The following is an 11,456-nucleotide window of genomic DNA, read 5'->3' as shown; positions in this document are numbered from 1 at the left end:
TGCCCCTCCCCACCCCTTGCACACACCTGCTTTCTCTCTCAAAATATTTTTAAAAATAAAAAATATATAAAATGTCACTCTTGGGGCACCTGGGTGGCTCAGGTCATAATCTCAGGGCCCTGGGATCAAGCCTGGCTTTGGGCTCCCCACTCATCAGGGAATCTGTTTCTGCCTTTATCCTCCCTTCCTCCCCCCCCCCCCCCGCCCCGCCCCGGCTTGTGCTGTCTCTCAAAATCTTTAAAAAAAAATACATGTCACTCTGGGACACCTGGGTGGCTCAGTCAGTTAAGCATCCAACTCTTGGTTTCAGCTCAGGTAATGATCTCAGGGTTGTGGGATCGACCCCCGCGTCAGGCTTCACAGAGTCTGCTTTGAGATTCTCTCTCTCCCTCTCCCTCTGCTCCTCCCCCCCCCCACCGCATGTGTTTTCTAATAAATAAATCTTGAAAAAATAAAATAAAATGTCACTCTGGCAATAGTGGAGAATGGGTTGGAAGGGGCATGAATAGAAAGAGAACAGCCAGTTAGAGGGCTTTGGTCATCACAAGAAATTACGGTTTGCATTTGAGGGGTGGGAAGAAATGAACCAACTGGGAATACATACTAGAAGCAGAATCATCAGGCTTGTGATGGGATGGATGTGGGAAGGGATGGAGGTGACAAGGATAGCCCTAGGTTTGTGGCAGTAGTAAACACCACTTATTAAGGTGGAGAAGGCTAGCCAAGGGGCAGATTGGAGAGGGGAAAAAACTAGAGCTCCAATTTAGACAGAGGAGATTTGAGATCTACTAAGCAACTACAGCGTTCAGAGGAGAGACCTGGGGGAGGGACACCAATGTAGCACGGAGGTGGGATTTCAAACTGCAGGACTGCACAAGACCACACAGGGAGTTTGTGGAGAAAAGAGGCCAAGACCGAGCCCTTACAACTGGAAAGAGGTGGAGACAAAGAAGGAGTTTTAGGTACAAAAGGGAGACTGCAGAGGCTGGAGGCCCTCCCCAAAACACACACAAGAGAGGGGGAGGGGAGATAACCAAAGAGGGGACATGAGCCAGGTGGGACAGCGCTGTTGCAAGATGTTGCAGAATAAATGGCAGCGAGAAGAGGACATTCCTGACTGTTGCCTCCGGCACCTGAGAGGCAGGAGTGGTAGCAGAAAGACAAGGTTGAAGAGTGGACAGGTAGGAATACAGTGGCCTCAAAGCGGGAGAATGAATGAGTGTAAAACTGCCAGGCAGTGTTGCGCGCCCAGGTCAACACACAAAGTTCGTTGCTCCCGCATCTACACGGATGCCTACTGGCCCCACTGGGTGATTTGCCCCCAGGAAGGATCTTCAGCTCTCTAAAGATTCTAACACCAAAGCACCACCTCCTTCCCCAGCCTCCTTTTGGGCCGGTTCAGAATCAGCTGCACCAGCCCCAGCCCAAGTCACAAACTGGGTGTTCAGGCATCCCAGAACCTTAGGGGCTCGAGGTAAGGCTCAAACCCAATGCCCCCAACCCCACAATGAAGCCCATGGGCAAGAACACAGGGATTCATCTGACTGTTATAAAGACAAATGGAACATGTTTTACTTAAAAAAAAAAAAGTATTCGTGGGCACCTGGGTGGCTCAGACGGTGAAGTGTCTGCCTTTGGCTCAGGTCATGATTCCGGGGTCCTGGGATCGAGCCCCGTGTCGGGCTCCCTGCTCATCATTCTCATCATTCTCCCTCTCCCGCTGCTCCTCCCCCTGCTCACTCTCTTCTCTCTCATAAAAACATATATATATTTAAAAAAAAAAAAAAAGTATTACCTCAATCTCTCCAGCCTTCAGAGGGAGGAGCATTTTCTCTTCAAATCCTATTAATATATAAATTTTTATAAGTTTAAACTAAGCTAGTCTCCCATATGCACATACAAGATAACTTCGGTAAGGCATGAATGGATGGCTGTATGGATATTTTTATACTCACAAAGAACCTAACCATAATTGTAACTGAAAGGCTTACAGGTCAAGCCGGTTTTGCGTGTTCATGCAGTAGCCCACATACTCCTTCTGACAACTTTTCAAGATAAACTTTATCATGGGTCTCCCGAATGAAAAAACAGAAGTTCGGCGAGGTTAAATGACATGCCCAAGGTCACAGAGTAACTAAGTTGCTGAGCCATGATCTCATTTACCTCGTCACTATGCTCTTCTGTCTTATATGTATTTAAATAAAAGGGATCCTTAAAACCAGTGTCCTCATAGTCTTCTTTTTTTTTCTCTTTTAGAAGTTTACTAATTACAGAAATTCAGACTGATTCAGTTATATTTAGAAGATAAAGATTTTAAAGTCAGAATCAGTATATGTGCTCCTAGTATTTCACGCCTATCTTGCCACTTCCTTGTTTGCTTCCTAACAATGGAGGCAATAAAGTACACATTGAGGGGTGTATGCTTCAGGGAAAAGTGGCAGCTTCTAAAATAAACCGTTAAGGGCACCTGGGTGGCTCAGTCAGTTAAGCGTCCAACTCTTGATTCCAGCTCAGGGTTGTGAGATCGGGCTGCGTTGGGTTCAACGCTGGGCATGGAGCCTGCTTAAGATTCTCTCTTTCCCTCTCCTTCTGCCCCTCCCCCTCATACTCTCTCTTACGCACACTCTCCAAAAATAAAATAAACCATTAAAACAAGCCTAAGGTTTTTAAGTTTTTCAATAAGAGAAACTATTATCAGTTTACAGACCCTAGTCTCTTAAACACTCCCACTAGCTTTCAGTTTCAAGCAAATTCCATAGAATACCAACTGCAATAATGATGGAAAAGGGTTCAAATTCTGACTATAGATGGTACAGACCTTACAGTGGAAAGGCTTCCTACATAGCGTGATATTGAGCAAGAATCAACTCAGTTAAACTATATGGCCCAGGCAAGTAAAGGGAATGAAGGGAGCTGGAGCGAGAAGAGACAAGTAGAAGGAACACTTCAGTTGTCCCTTTGGGCTATTTCATGAAGGGTCTGTAGGACAGAAATCCCACACTCCACCTAAAAGGCAGCCAGCCCTCCACTGCCAGTCCAAGTGTTCGAAACAAGGGCCAACTATTGCCAGATCTACTTTTCCAAGAGAAGCTCCAAAACCAGAAGTATGTGAAACATTGGAATTTTAAATGGTAGCAACAATTTTTGTTAATAGCCTCTATCCCATCCCTCCAAAAAAGAATAATCCATGAGCAACCATTTACAATCTCTGATATTTTGATTCCAATCCTAGATTTGGAATCAAAGTAATAGCTCTTCATGTCTTTGGCATATCAATGCATTTCTGCGGTTCACAGTCCTCATCTGAAAAATAGGGTCATAAACTGGAAACGCAATAATGCTTATTAAGTACTTTAAAGGCCCCAATACAGTATAAGCAACTAAACAGAGTTTCCCATAGGTGACGAGTGGATATTACTAACCATAAATTATCTGCTACAATCTTCAAAGAACCTAATTGAAGATCCCAGGGAGGTAGAGTTCTCAGAAGATTTAGAGCCTTTCAAATTCCGATTACTGAAGAGTGAGCATTAAAGTCATTAGAAACCAAACAGAACCAGCAATAAAGAATGCTTAGCAATAGATATTTAATGAGCTGGAAGTGGCTCTTCTAATTAAAAGATCTAATAACTGTCACTAGTTAATGGCCACAGAAAGGCAGTAAAGTACACATTGAGGGGTGTATGTTTCAGGGAGCACAGTGGCAGCGTCTAAAATAAGCTGTTAAACTGAAGGCTTCAGAAGGGAGGGGGTGGGGGAATGGGATGCTGGTGATGGGTAGTAAGGAGGGCACGTATTGCATGGTGCACTGGGTGTTATACGCAACTAATGAATCATCGAACATTACAACAAAAACCGGGATGTACTGTATGGTGACTAACATAATAAAAAAAATTTTTTTTAAATAAGCTGTTAAAACAAACCAAAGGGTTTTAAGGTAAGTTTCTCAAATCAGATATACTTCTATTGTCAGATTGACAAAGGTCTATAAACACTTCCACTAATTTTCATACTGTTTTAAGCAAATTCCAAAGAATACCAACTGCAAGATTAGGAAGAGTCTGTTAAAGAATTGCTTTATTAATACAAAACATACAAACTATTAAGTGCTAAGAAATTTAAATATCTAAGTCATAGCAAACAGGCGGCAATTCAACATCCAGGGTCGACAGAATGCTTGGAGACTGCAACAGATCTAGAAAACAGGAATTTCTTATTCAATATCTGCAAACGCTTTAGTCCTTGTCCATCTCAACAAAGACTTTGGTAGTCAATTTTACTCAAATTCTTATTTTCCCCTTTGTCTAATGAATCTCTACCCCTACCCCAGCTAGACAGATACACACACACACACACACACACACACACACACACTCACACTCTCTCTCTCCTTGAAATGTGGTGAAGATCCCAGAATTAACCTTCATTAGGAAATAAATCTTAGACATACCTGAAACTCTATTGTTCCTAGAGACCCAAGTACGAGCCAACAAGATCACTAACGTAATTTATAAAATAGTATATGTTATCCCATCAGAACAAATAGCAAACATCCTGATGATAGCTTTTGACCACCCCTTGAACCGAGGTCTCCAGACTTGGTGGTAAGAAGGTTTTGCCATTCTGTTCTATTGAGCTCAGGTGTCTTGATCCTAGATTAGCCTGGATAGAACTTGGAATTCTCGTTCCAAACAAGTTTATTACACTTCAAGTTACAAGCTAAGAAGCTATATCCTAAATTTAATCTTGTTTTCTGTATCTAAAACTGTCCAGATTCCAGAAGGACTTAATTTTACCTGGGCATTTGGGACTGAAAACAATACCAATTGAAAGCAGTGTTCATTACTCTGAAACTTCATCTCTGAAGTTTGAAATAGAAATTACTTGTAGGCTAACCTTCTAGATAATTCTGCCCCCACAATAATGGAAGTATTAGGACACAAATGATTCACAGCCCTTCCAGAAGGGCACTTGTTCACTTACTAGACTCCCATGGTGGAGAGGGCATCTTCAGAGGTGAAGGGGGGCCCAGGTGTAACAGCTTTTCAAGCTCCCTCTCCTCATTGAGGATCATGAGAGGCACTCCATTCAAGGGGAGGTGTGCAATCTGGTGCTCTTCAGGGAGGTCAAAACTCTCAAAATCTGCCACGGAGACAAAGCACTTTATCAGGGCAGTGGTTCTCAGAGTGGTCGGTGGCCCCCCCGGGGGTCTGAGACCCTTTCAGTGGGCCTATGAGGTCAAACTATGTTCTTATTAACATTAACACCTTCTTCCGCTGTGTTGACATTTGCAGTGATGGTACAAAAGCAGTGATGGATGGAACTGCTGTGCCTTAGCACAAAACAAGGCAGTGGCAATAAACTATATTTTATAGTCACTATATTCCTCAATACCATTCACCTGCAGTAAAAAAATTGCCAGCTTCACATCTCACTTTACCATCTGCAGTAGGAAGTATTAATTTTATTAGCTCTCAACCCTGAAGAACAGTGGTCTTTTCAGTATTCTGTATGGTGAAATAAGTATGCCAAAAAGCACTTCTGCTGCATACCAAAGTACCAGGTGAGCTCAAAGAAAAAAGATTTGTGCGATTATTTGGCTTGCAAGCTAAACCAGAGGCCTTTTTCCTGGAATACTGTTTAGTTGACATAACAATGGAAAGACAAACTGGCTACTCAGACTTGGGTATTTGTAGCACATTTTCTCAGAGGAATGAAAGAAGTCTATCACTTCAAGAAACACAGTATTTGTTACCAATGATCACAACTTCAAGGAGAAAAAAAAAAAATCAAATTTTGGAAAACTTATGCATAATCGTTAGCTTGCCAACTTCCTAATACTTACTTTTCTGATGAGATCAGCGGTGACACTAATGAATGTGTGTTTGATATTGCATAATGAAACACTTCAACATTTGGACGATCGACATTTCCCAGTGAACCATTATTTCTAAATGATCCATGTGTGATAAATGCAAAAATAAAAGATACATTCAAAGTGCAGAACAGCCCAATGGATTTTATTGTCAGAATATAAAATGTTCACTGATAGGGTTTCAGATTACATATTGCAACCATACATTTGGAGACTGCCACTTGTTGGGTTTTAGTGCAGGAGAGATAACTCTCCACACATCTGAGAAGACCATTGAAATGCTCTTCCCTTTCTTTACTGCGTATCTGCATGAGGCCAGATTTTTTTCATGTACTTCAAAACAAGAGATGCAACAGATTGAATGCAGAATCTGAGGAGAATCCAGGTGTTTTATGTTAAGCTAAATTAAGCAAGTTTTCAAAAATATAAAATCATGGAATTCTTCTAAACGTTTTAGAAAAGTTATTTTATGTTTTTAAAAAGTCACTTACATTAATGTAATGTGGTTTTTTTTTAAGGAATTCATTTTTTTATTTAAATTTCCTGCATTAGGAATTAAAATTGATAAACAACACACAAACAGAAGTTCTTTGGGGTCTTCACTAACTTTTACGAGTTGTTGAAGTCCTAAAACAAATTTGAGAATTATCGGGTTAAGTAACACTCCTTCTTATAATCCAAGTGCCTTACTTCTTAGGATTATTTAAAGTAGCTTTTTCTTGGGGCATCTGCCTCAGTTGGTAGAGCAGGATATTCTTATCTCAGGGTCATGAGTTCGAGCCCTATATTGCGCGGAGAGATCATTTAAAAAAAAATTTTTTTTTTTTATTAAAAAAGAAAATACAACAGATTTTTCTTAACAGTAACAAAAACAGAATTTAAATATTCTTTTCCTTTTCAAGGGGTTTAGCATTTCCACAAAAGAACAAAGATGGAAGGAGAACCATCATTTTCTGAAGTGTGAAAGTTCTCTAAAGTCTAGTCTACTTTTTTCAAGACTACTAAAACCTAGAAGTTAAAAAGGAATTGAGTGATAGGTGACTGACTACTTAACTTAAAACCACTTAATTATACAGTGAGCCCAAATGGCTCAGTTGGTTAAGATTCTGCCTTTGGCTCAGGTCAGGATCCCAGAGTCCCAGGATTGAGCCCCACTTGGGGGGGGGGGGGTCCTTGCTCAGCGGGGAGTCTGCTTCTCCCTCTCCCTCTGCTCTCTCCCCCTGCTTGAGCTCAGTCTCTCTCAAATAAATAAAATCTTTAAAAAAAAAAAAAAAAAAAACGAATTATAAAGGAAACCATAAACAGACAAAAGACGCCAGAGGAAAAAAGTCTGCAACATAATAGGGTTAATTTCCTTTATCCACAAAAGCTATTAAGGAAAAGGGAAAAGGAAAGACAGATTATCAAAGGAAAACAAAGATACCAACAGGAAGTTAAAAAAAAAAAAAAAACCTACAGAAGGCCAATAATCAAATATGCTCACTACACATACATGCTCCCCAATTTAAAACAACGAGATACTCGCCGCCTTTTTGATAAGTTTTACATCTGCTGTTAAGAGATTAGAGGAGAAGCAGGCATCCTCAACCACTGGAGGTGGATTCAGTAATTTATGCTATTTTGGAGGGCAACTTGGCAGTACCTCTTTCCTCAAACACAGCATATTGTAGTCCTCCTTCCTGATCAATATGCACAAATCTACCTCATTTTCCTTAACGGCTGAATGGTAATCATTAGCATGGAAACATTCCATTTTATCAAATCTTAATCACATACCCTCTGAGACTCAGCAATCCTTCTTTAGTTTACTCTCCAACTATCCTCACAAACTCACAATACACTTTCAAGAACACCAACTACAGAAATTATTATATAAAAGCCAGAGACAACCCGGATGTACGGAATGACTAACTGCCCTTTGGATGACAGGGCAAAAATGCCAACTCAGACACCTAAAGGCCCTGCGGGATCTGCCCCCAGTCTCACCTGTGTCGTCCTTCCCTCTGCCGTTGTCCCAGAACCATTCCAGTCCTTTGCTCTACGTCGGGATCTCTGAACACGCTTATGATTGGTGCTCTTGCCTTGCCCCTCCCCTTCTTCCCCTAGCTCTCCCCTGATACCCCTTAAAAGACCACATCATGTCACTTCCTGAGAGAAAGCTTCCCTGCTCTTCCAGGTGGGGTTCAGTTCCCCCTAATGGGCTGGTTTTCTCCTTACAGTGAGAGGATTTGCTCAGTGTTTGACTTTCCCTCCAAATCGTGGGCTCCCTCAAGGTGGGGACTGTTTTGCTAACCACTGTATCCAAAGCCTGGATACAGTAGCCTCTCCTCAAATGGGAGTAAATTAAAGCATGAAAACGTGCTTCTGTAACAGAAAATACTTTGGATACATGTAGCAGGTTGAAGAAGTAAAAATACACAGGTTATCACAGACTGTGTGGATTTTTTCAGACATTGTTCAACTTGATATAAAACCCACTTTCTAAAAGGCTTGCTACAAATACTGTCCACTTTAGGCTTGTTCAATGTTAGTGAACACATCTCCCTTATGTGGTAAGTTTTTGAGGTCAGGAACAATGTTCTCCACATCTTTGTACCAATTCCCCTTCTGACCTAAGATGTTCCTTACAAAGAAATCCACCAACAAGTACATTTGTTCAAAGAAACCCAGATTCAGACAGTCTTATTACAGTTTTGGGTCATGGATCATATTCATATCCATATCAAATTAGAGCTGAATTGGATTCTAAGAGAAACTCAAGAATAAAGCATTTTTGTAATACCAAAAAAAAATACTACCTAAAGGATTGAAGGGAAAGAATTTTTCTATTTCTGGATAGGTGTCATCCGAGGCAGGAACAGAGCTTTTTGCTTTGACCATCTTCTCAGTCACCTAAAACCACCCAAGAAAACATGAATTAGTGAGAAGGGGAAGCCTTGTCAACTGATTAGGACAAAAGATCATTAGTCTTCAAGACGTGACTGCTTCACCAGTTTTTCAATTTCATGCTGACTTCTAAAAAACCATAATCCTTAGTTCTCATAATTATATACCAATACAATTCAGCAAGCAATTCGAGTAGCATGGCTCAACAGTTAAGTCTGAAATTTAAGTATCAGCACCTCTCAGCATAAGACACCAAGAAGGCAGAATTAGTTCAGAGCTAATCAACTCAATCACCCAACCTGTCAGAGAAAACAGCATGAGTCACCCAAATAGGAGCTAATCCTAGAAGCCATTTGTGGCTTTTGGAAAGGTGATTTCCATCTGTGTTTCATCAGTGTTACCTTAATTATTTGCTTGGCTAATATTAAGGTGAAATACACACAGTGAGTAAGAGTCAGCAAAAGATAGTCAAGGACTTTAGAAGCCTGGATAATTCCCTAGTCTAAAATTGGCAGATAGGCAGTCTACCATAGCAGGCCAAAGCAGAAGCCTACATATTCTTGATCCAACCTTATGTCATATGTGCATACTTAGAGGAAATCCTTAGAGTAGGGTTTCCCACACTTCAGTTCTGTGTCACATTCTCATTATTTTTGCCATAGCCTTGCAATACTTGAACTTAACATTTCTCTTACTCAACATAGTTTTTTAAAAAGATATCTTGGCCTTAAACCACACTATAAGTCTTATTTTAATATAAAGTACTAGTTTTTCCCCTAATACATAGTAAAACCATTTATTTTATCAAATAAAGTGTAAATCGACATGCTGAGTCATCTTTCACAGCAAAGTCTCCTCAGTCTGGGATGCACAGACCTGTAGCTCGTGCACCTACACAAAGATCAACACGCTAGCAGAGTACCTGGTGCTTGCTCAAGGAGGCCAGGGGAGGATGGTAGCATTGGAGCTGTTATATTAGCCCCCTGACCTCCTGCAAAGGACCCTCCCTCTTAGTACTTTCTGTACCCATAAATAGATACTACCAATCAATCTGCTTCCACACTAGTTAAGAGCAGGTGAGGCAAAAATATCCACCAGCTGCTTCTGAGACTTCTTATCTCGAGGCACAGAAGAGCACCACAAGGAGTATGCTTCCCTCCTGTTAATCTACGCTTGGTAGCCTATATTTCCTTGTATTTACAATGGAGAAAGCAAGGTAGGATGCCAATAGTCATTTTAAGAGTCAAAAGTGCTAGAGTCAACACTTACCTTTTTGGCAGAGAAGGTTGGCTGCTTCTGTTTGAGAGGTCCATTAGTCTTTCCTGAATTTTCTGTGGCTCTGTTGACAGTTCCCAAAGCCTTTCTGGCAACTTTAGGTAAGGCTGCTTGAGCATCAAACGTTTTGCCTACACGTGGTGTTGAAACCTGAGATCTCCCATCTAAAGCTTTGACTGCTGAAGAAAAAGGCTTACCGTAAGATTATTCAGGCAATAAACACCTGTGCAACTTGAAGGCTGGCTGTGTATACAAACTTGGCCTCATTCTCATCCCGAAACTCAATCCCCACCCTTGACGGTGGCATAGCCATATGCCAAACAGTACTTCACTTTTGTACCCTCTTAAATAACCACCTAAGATACTGAACATGAAAAAGAGACCCATAACAAGCACGTTGCAATAGCGGTATTCAGTAATACTTGATTCAAGTTGCCAACAAAGTACACTGAATACTTCCCCAGCTCCGGGCCACGCCCACAGTTGATTCACAATACCTGTAACTCGGGTTGCCTCCGGTATACTTACGAGGTCTAGATCCCGGCTTCAGCCCGTCCTTGGGAGCCACACGGGTACCTGGTTCTCCATTTTCCTTATCCACAAAGATCAGGGTAGCCATTCTGTATTAGCTGCGGGTGTGAAACACATATTAGACCGGGGCAGGGGGGGGGCGGTAGGGAAGATGAGAGAAGCGAAGGTGTAGCACAGACCAAACTTCCTACCCTGGGCAGTCCACGCAAAAACTAGAGCTAACAAGCGACCGAAGCTCGTTCTTGAGCCAACAGGCATTTAATCCAGCTCTTAACTCTTGAAGGCTGCGCCGGAGGCTCTAAGTTCCAGAACAGTCGGCGGTTTGGGGATGGCACAGGTCCTGGGTCTCCTCAGAACTGAACTGCCGACGGTTGTGCACGCAGTCCGAGGCCGTGGCTCGACCCGGCTCTGCGCTACAGACAACCCTGGAAAGCCCCAGCCCCCGACCCCCAGGCCCTCCAGCCTTCAGCCCCCAGCCCACCTCCTTCCTCGCGAGACCCGCGCGCCCAGCCACTCACTACCTCACGGTCCACCCACGTCGGGAACAACAGCCAAACTCAACCAAGACTCGAATTCCAGCGAACTTGCCGGACTCCGAGTTTAAACCACAACTCACGCCCCTATTGGTTAATCCTCCCAGGAGGCGGGACCGTGGGTGGGGCGGAGGCTCCCAGGAAGAACCAATGGGAGGAACCCAAGCTCCCGCGACACCGCGGCGAAAGCTTTTACAGGGAAGTTAATAGCTTGCTTCCTGGGAAGAAAAAAAACCAAACCCGCGGACACGTTTCCTTCTAGTTGTTAGCCTGCTCCTCCCAGAGATACAAAGGGAGTGAATATGGTCTTCAATTCCAAGAAATAAATGATTATTGTGATATCAAGATACAGAGTT

The 11,456-nt window shown here is 42.3% G+C and overlaps 1 protein-coding gene across 4 annotated transcripts; it reads right to left on the bottom strand.

The window, feature by feature from the left end:
* Nucleotides 1-4,062: 4,062 nt before the first annotated feature.
* PTTG1 (PTTG1 regulator of sister chromatid separation, securin) lies at nt 4,063-11,176 on the bottom strand. Of its 4 annotated transcripts, none has more exons than XM_026510906.4 (6): nt 11,089-11,176; nt 10,565-10,665; nt 10,031-10,215; nt 8,674-8,767; nt 4,984-5,142; nt 4,063-4,195 (listed from the first exon to the last, which is right to left on the bottom strand). In XM_026510906.4, exons 2-6 carry the CDS (start codon nt 10,653-10,655, stop codon nt 4,119-4,121), a joined length of 606 nt encoding a protein of 201 aa, XP_026366691.1. In that variant the 5' UTR covers nt 10,656-10,665; nt 11,089-11,176; the 3' UTR covers nt 4,063-4,118. The 4 variants fall into 4 exon arrangements, with proteins under 4 accessions (XP_026366691.1, XP_057168278.1, XP_057168279.1 ...); XM_057312295.1 differs by having other exon boundaries at nt 11,086-11,156; XM_057312296.1 differs by lacking the exon at nt 11,089-11,176 and adding an exon at nt 10,759-10,992 and having other exon boundaries at nt 10,031-10,212.
* Nucleotides 11,177-11,456: the final 280 nt, after the last annotated feature.

This window comes from Ursus arctos, unplaced genomic scaffold (genome assembly GCF_023065955.2).
Source record: "Ursus arctos isolate Adak ecotype North America unplaced genomic scaffold, UrsArc2.0 scaffold_15, whole genome shotgun sequence".
NCBI classification, from domain to species: Eukaryota; Metazoa; Chordata; class Mammalia; order Carnivora; family Ursidae; genus Ursus; species Ursus arctos.
This window is presented reverse-complemented; position numbering and strand designations above follow the sequence as displayed.

What these genes read in the sequence shown, in the direction of transcription:
- PTTG1 (XM_026510906.4), bottom strand. Translation starts at nt 10,655, where the DNA reads ATGGCTACCCTGATCTTTGTGGATAAGGAAAATGGAGAACCAGGTACC. An exon ending in CAACCTTCTCTGCCAAAAAG is followed by an intron (nt 8,768 to 10,030) that starts GTAAGTGTTGAC and finishes GGGTGGTTTTAG; the next exon opens with GTGACTGAGAAGATGGTCAA. An exon ending in CTTTCCCTTCAATCCTTTAG is followed by an intron (nt 5,143 to 8,673) that starts GTAGTATTTTTT and finishes TCTCCGTGGCAG; the next exon opens with ATTTTGAGAGTTTTGACCTC.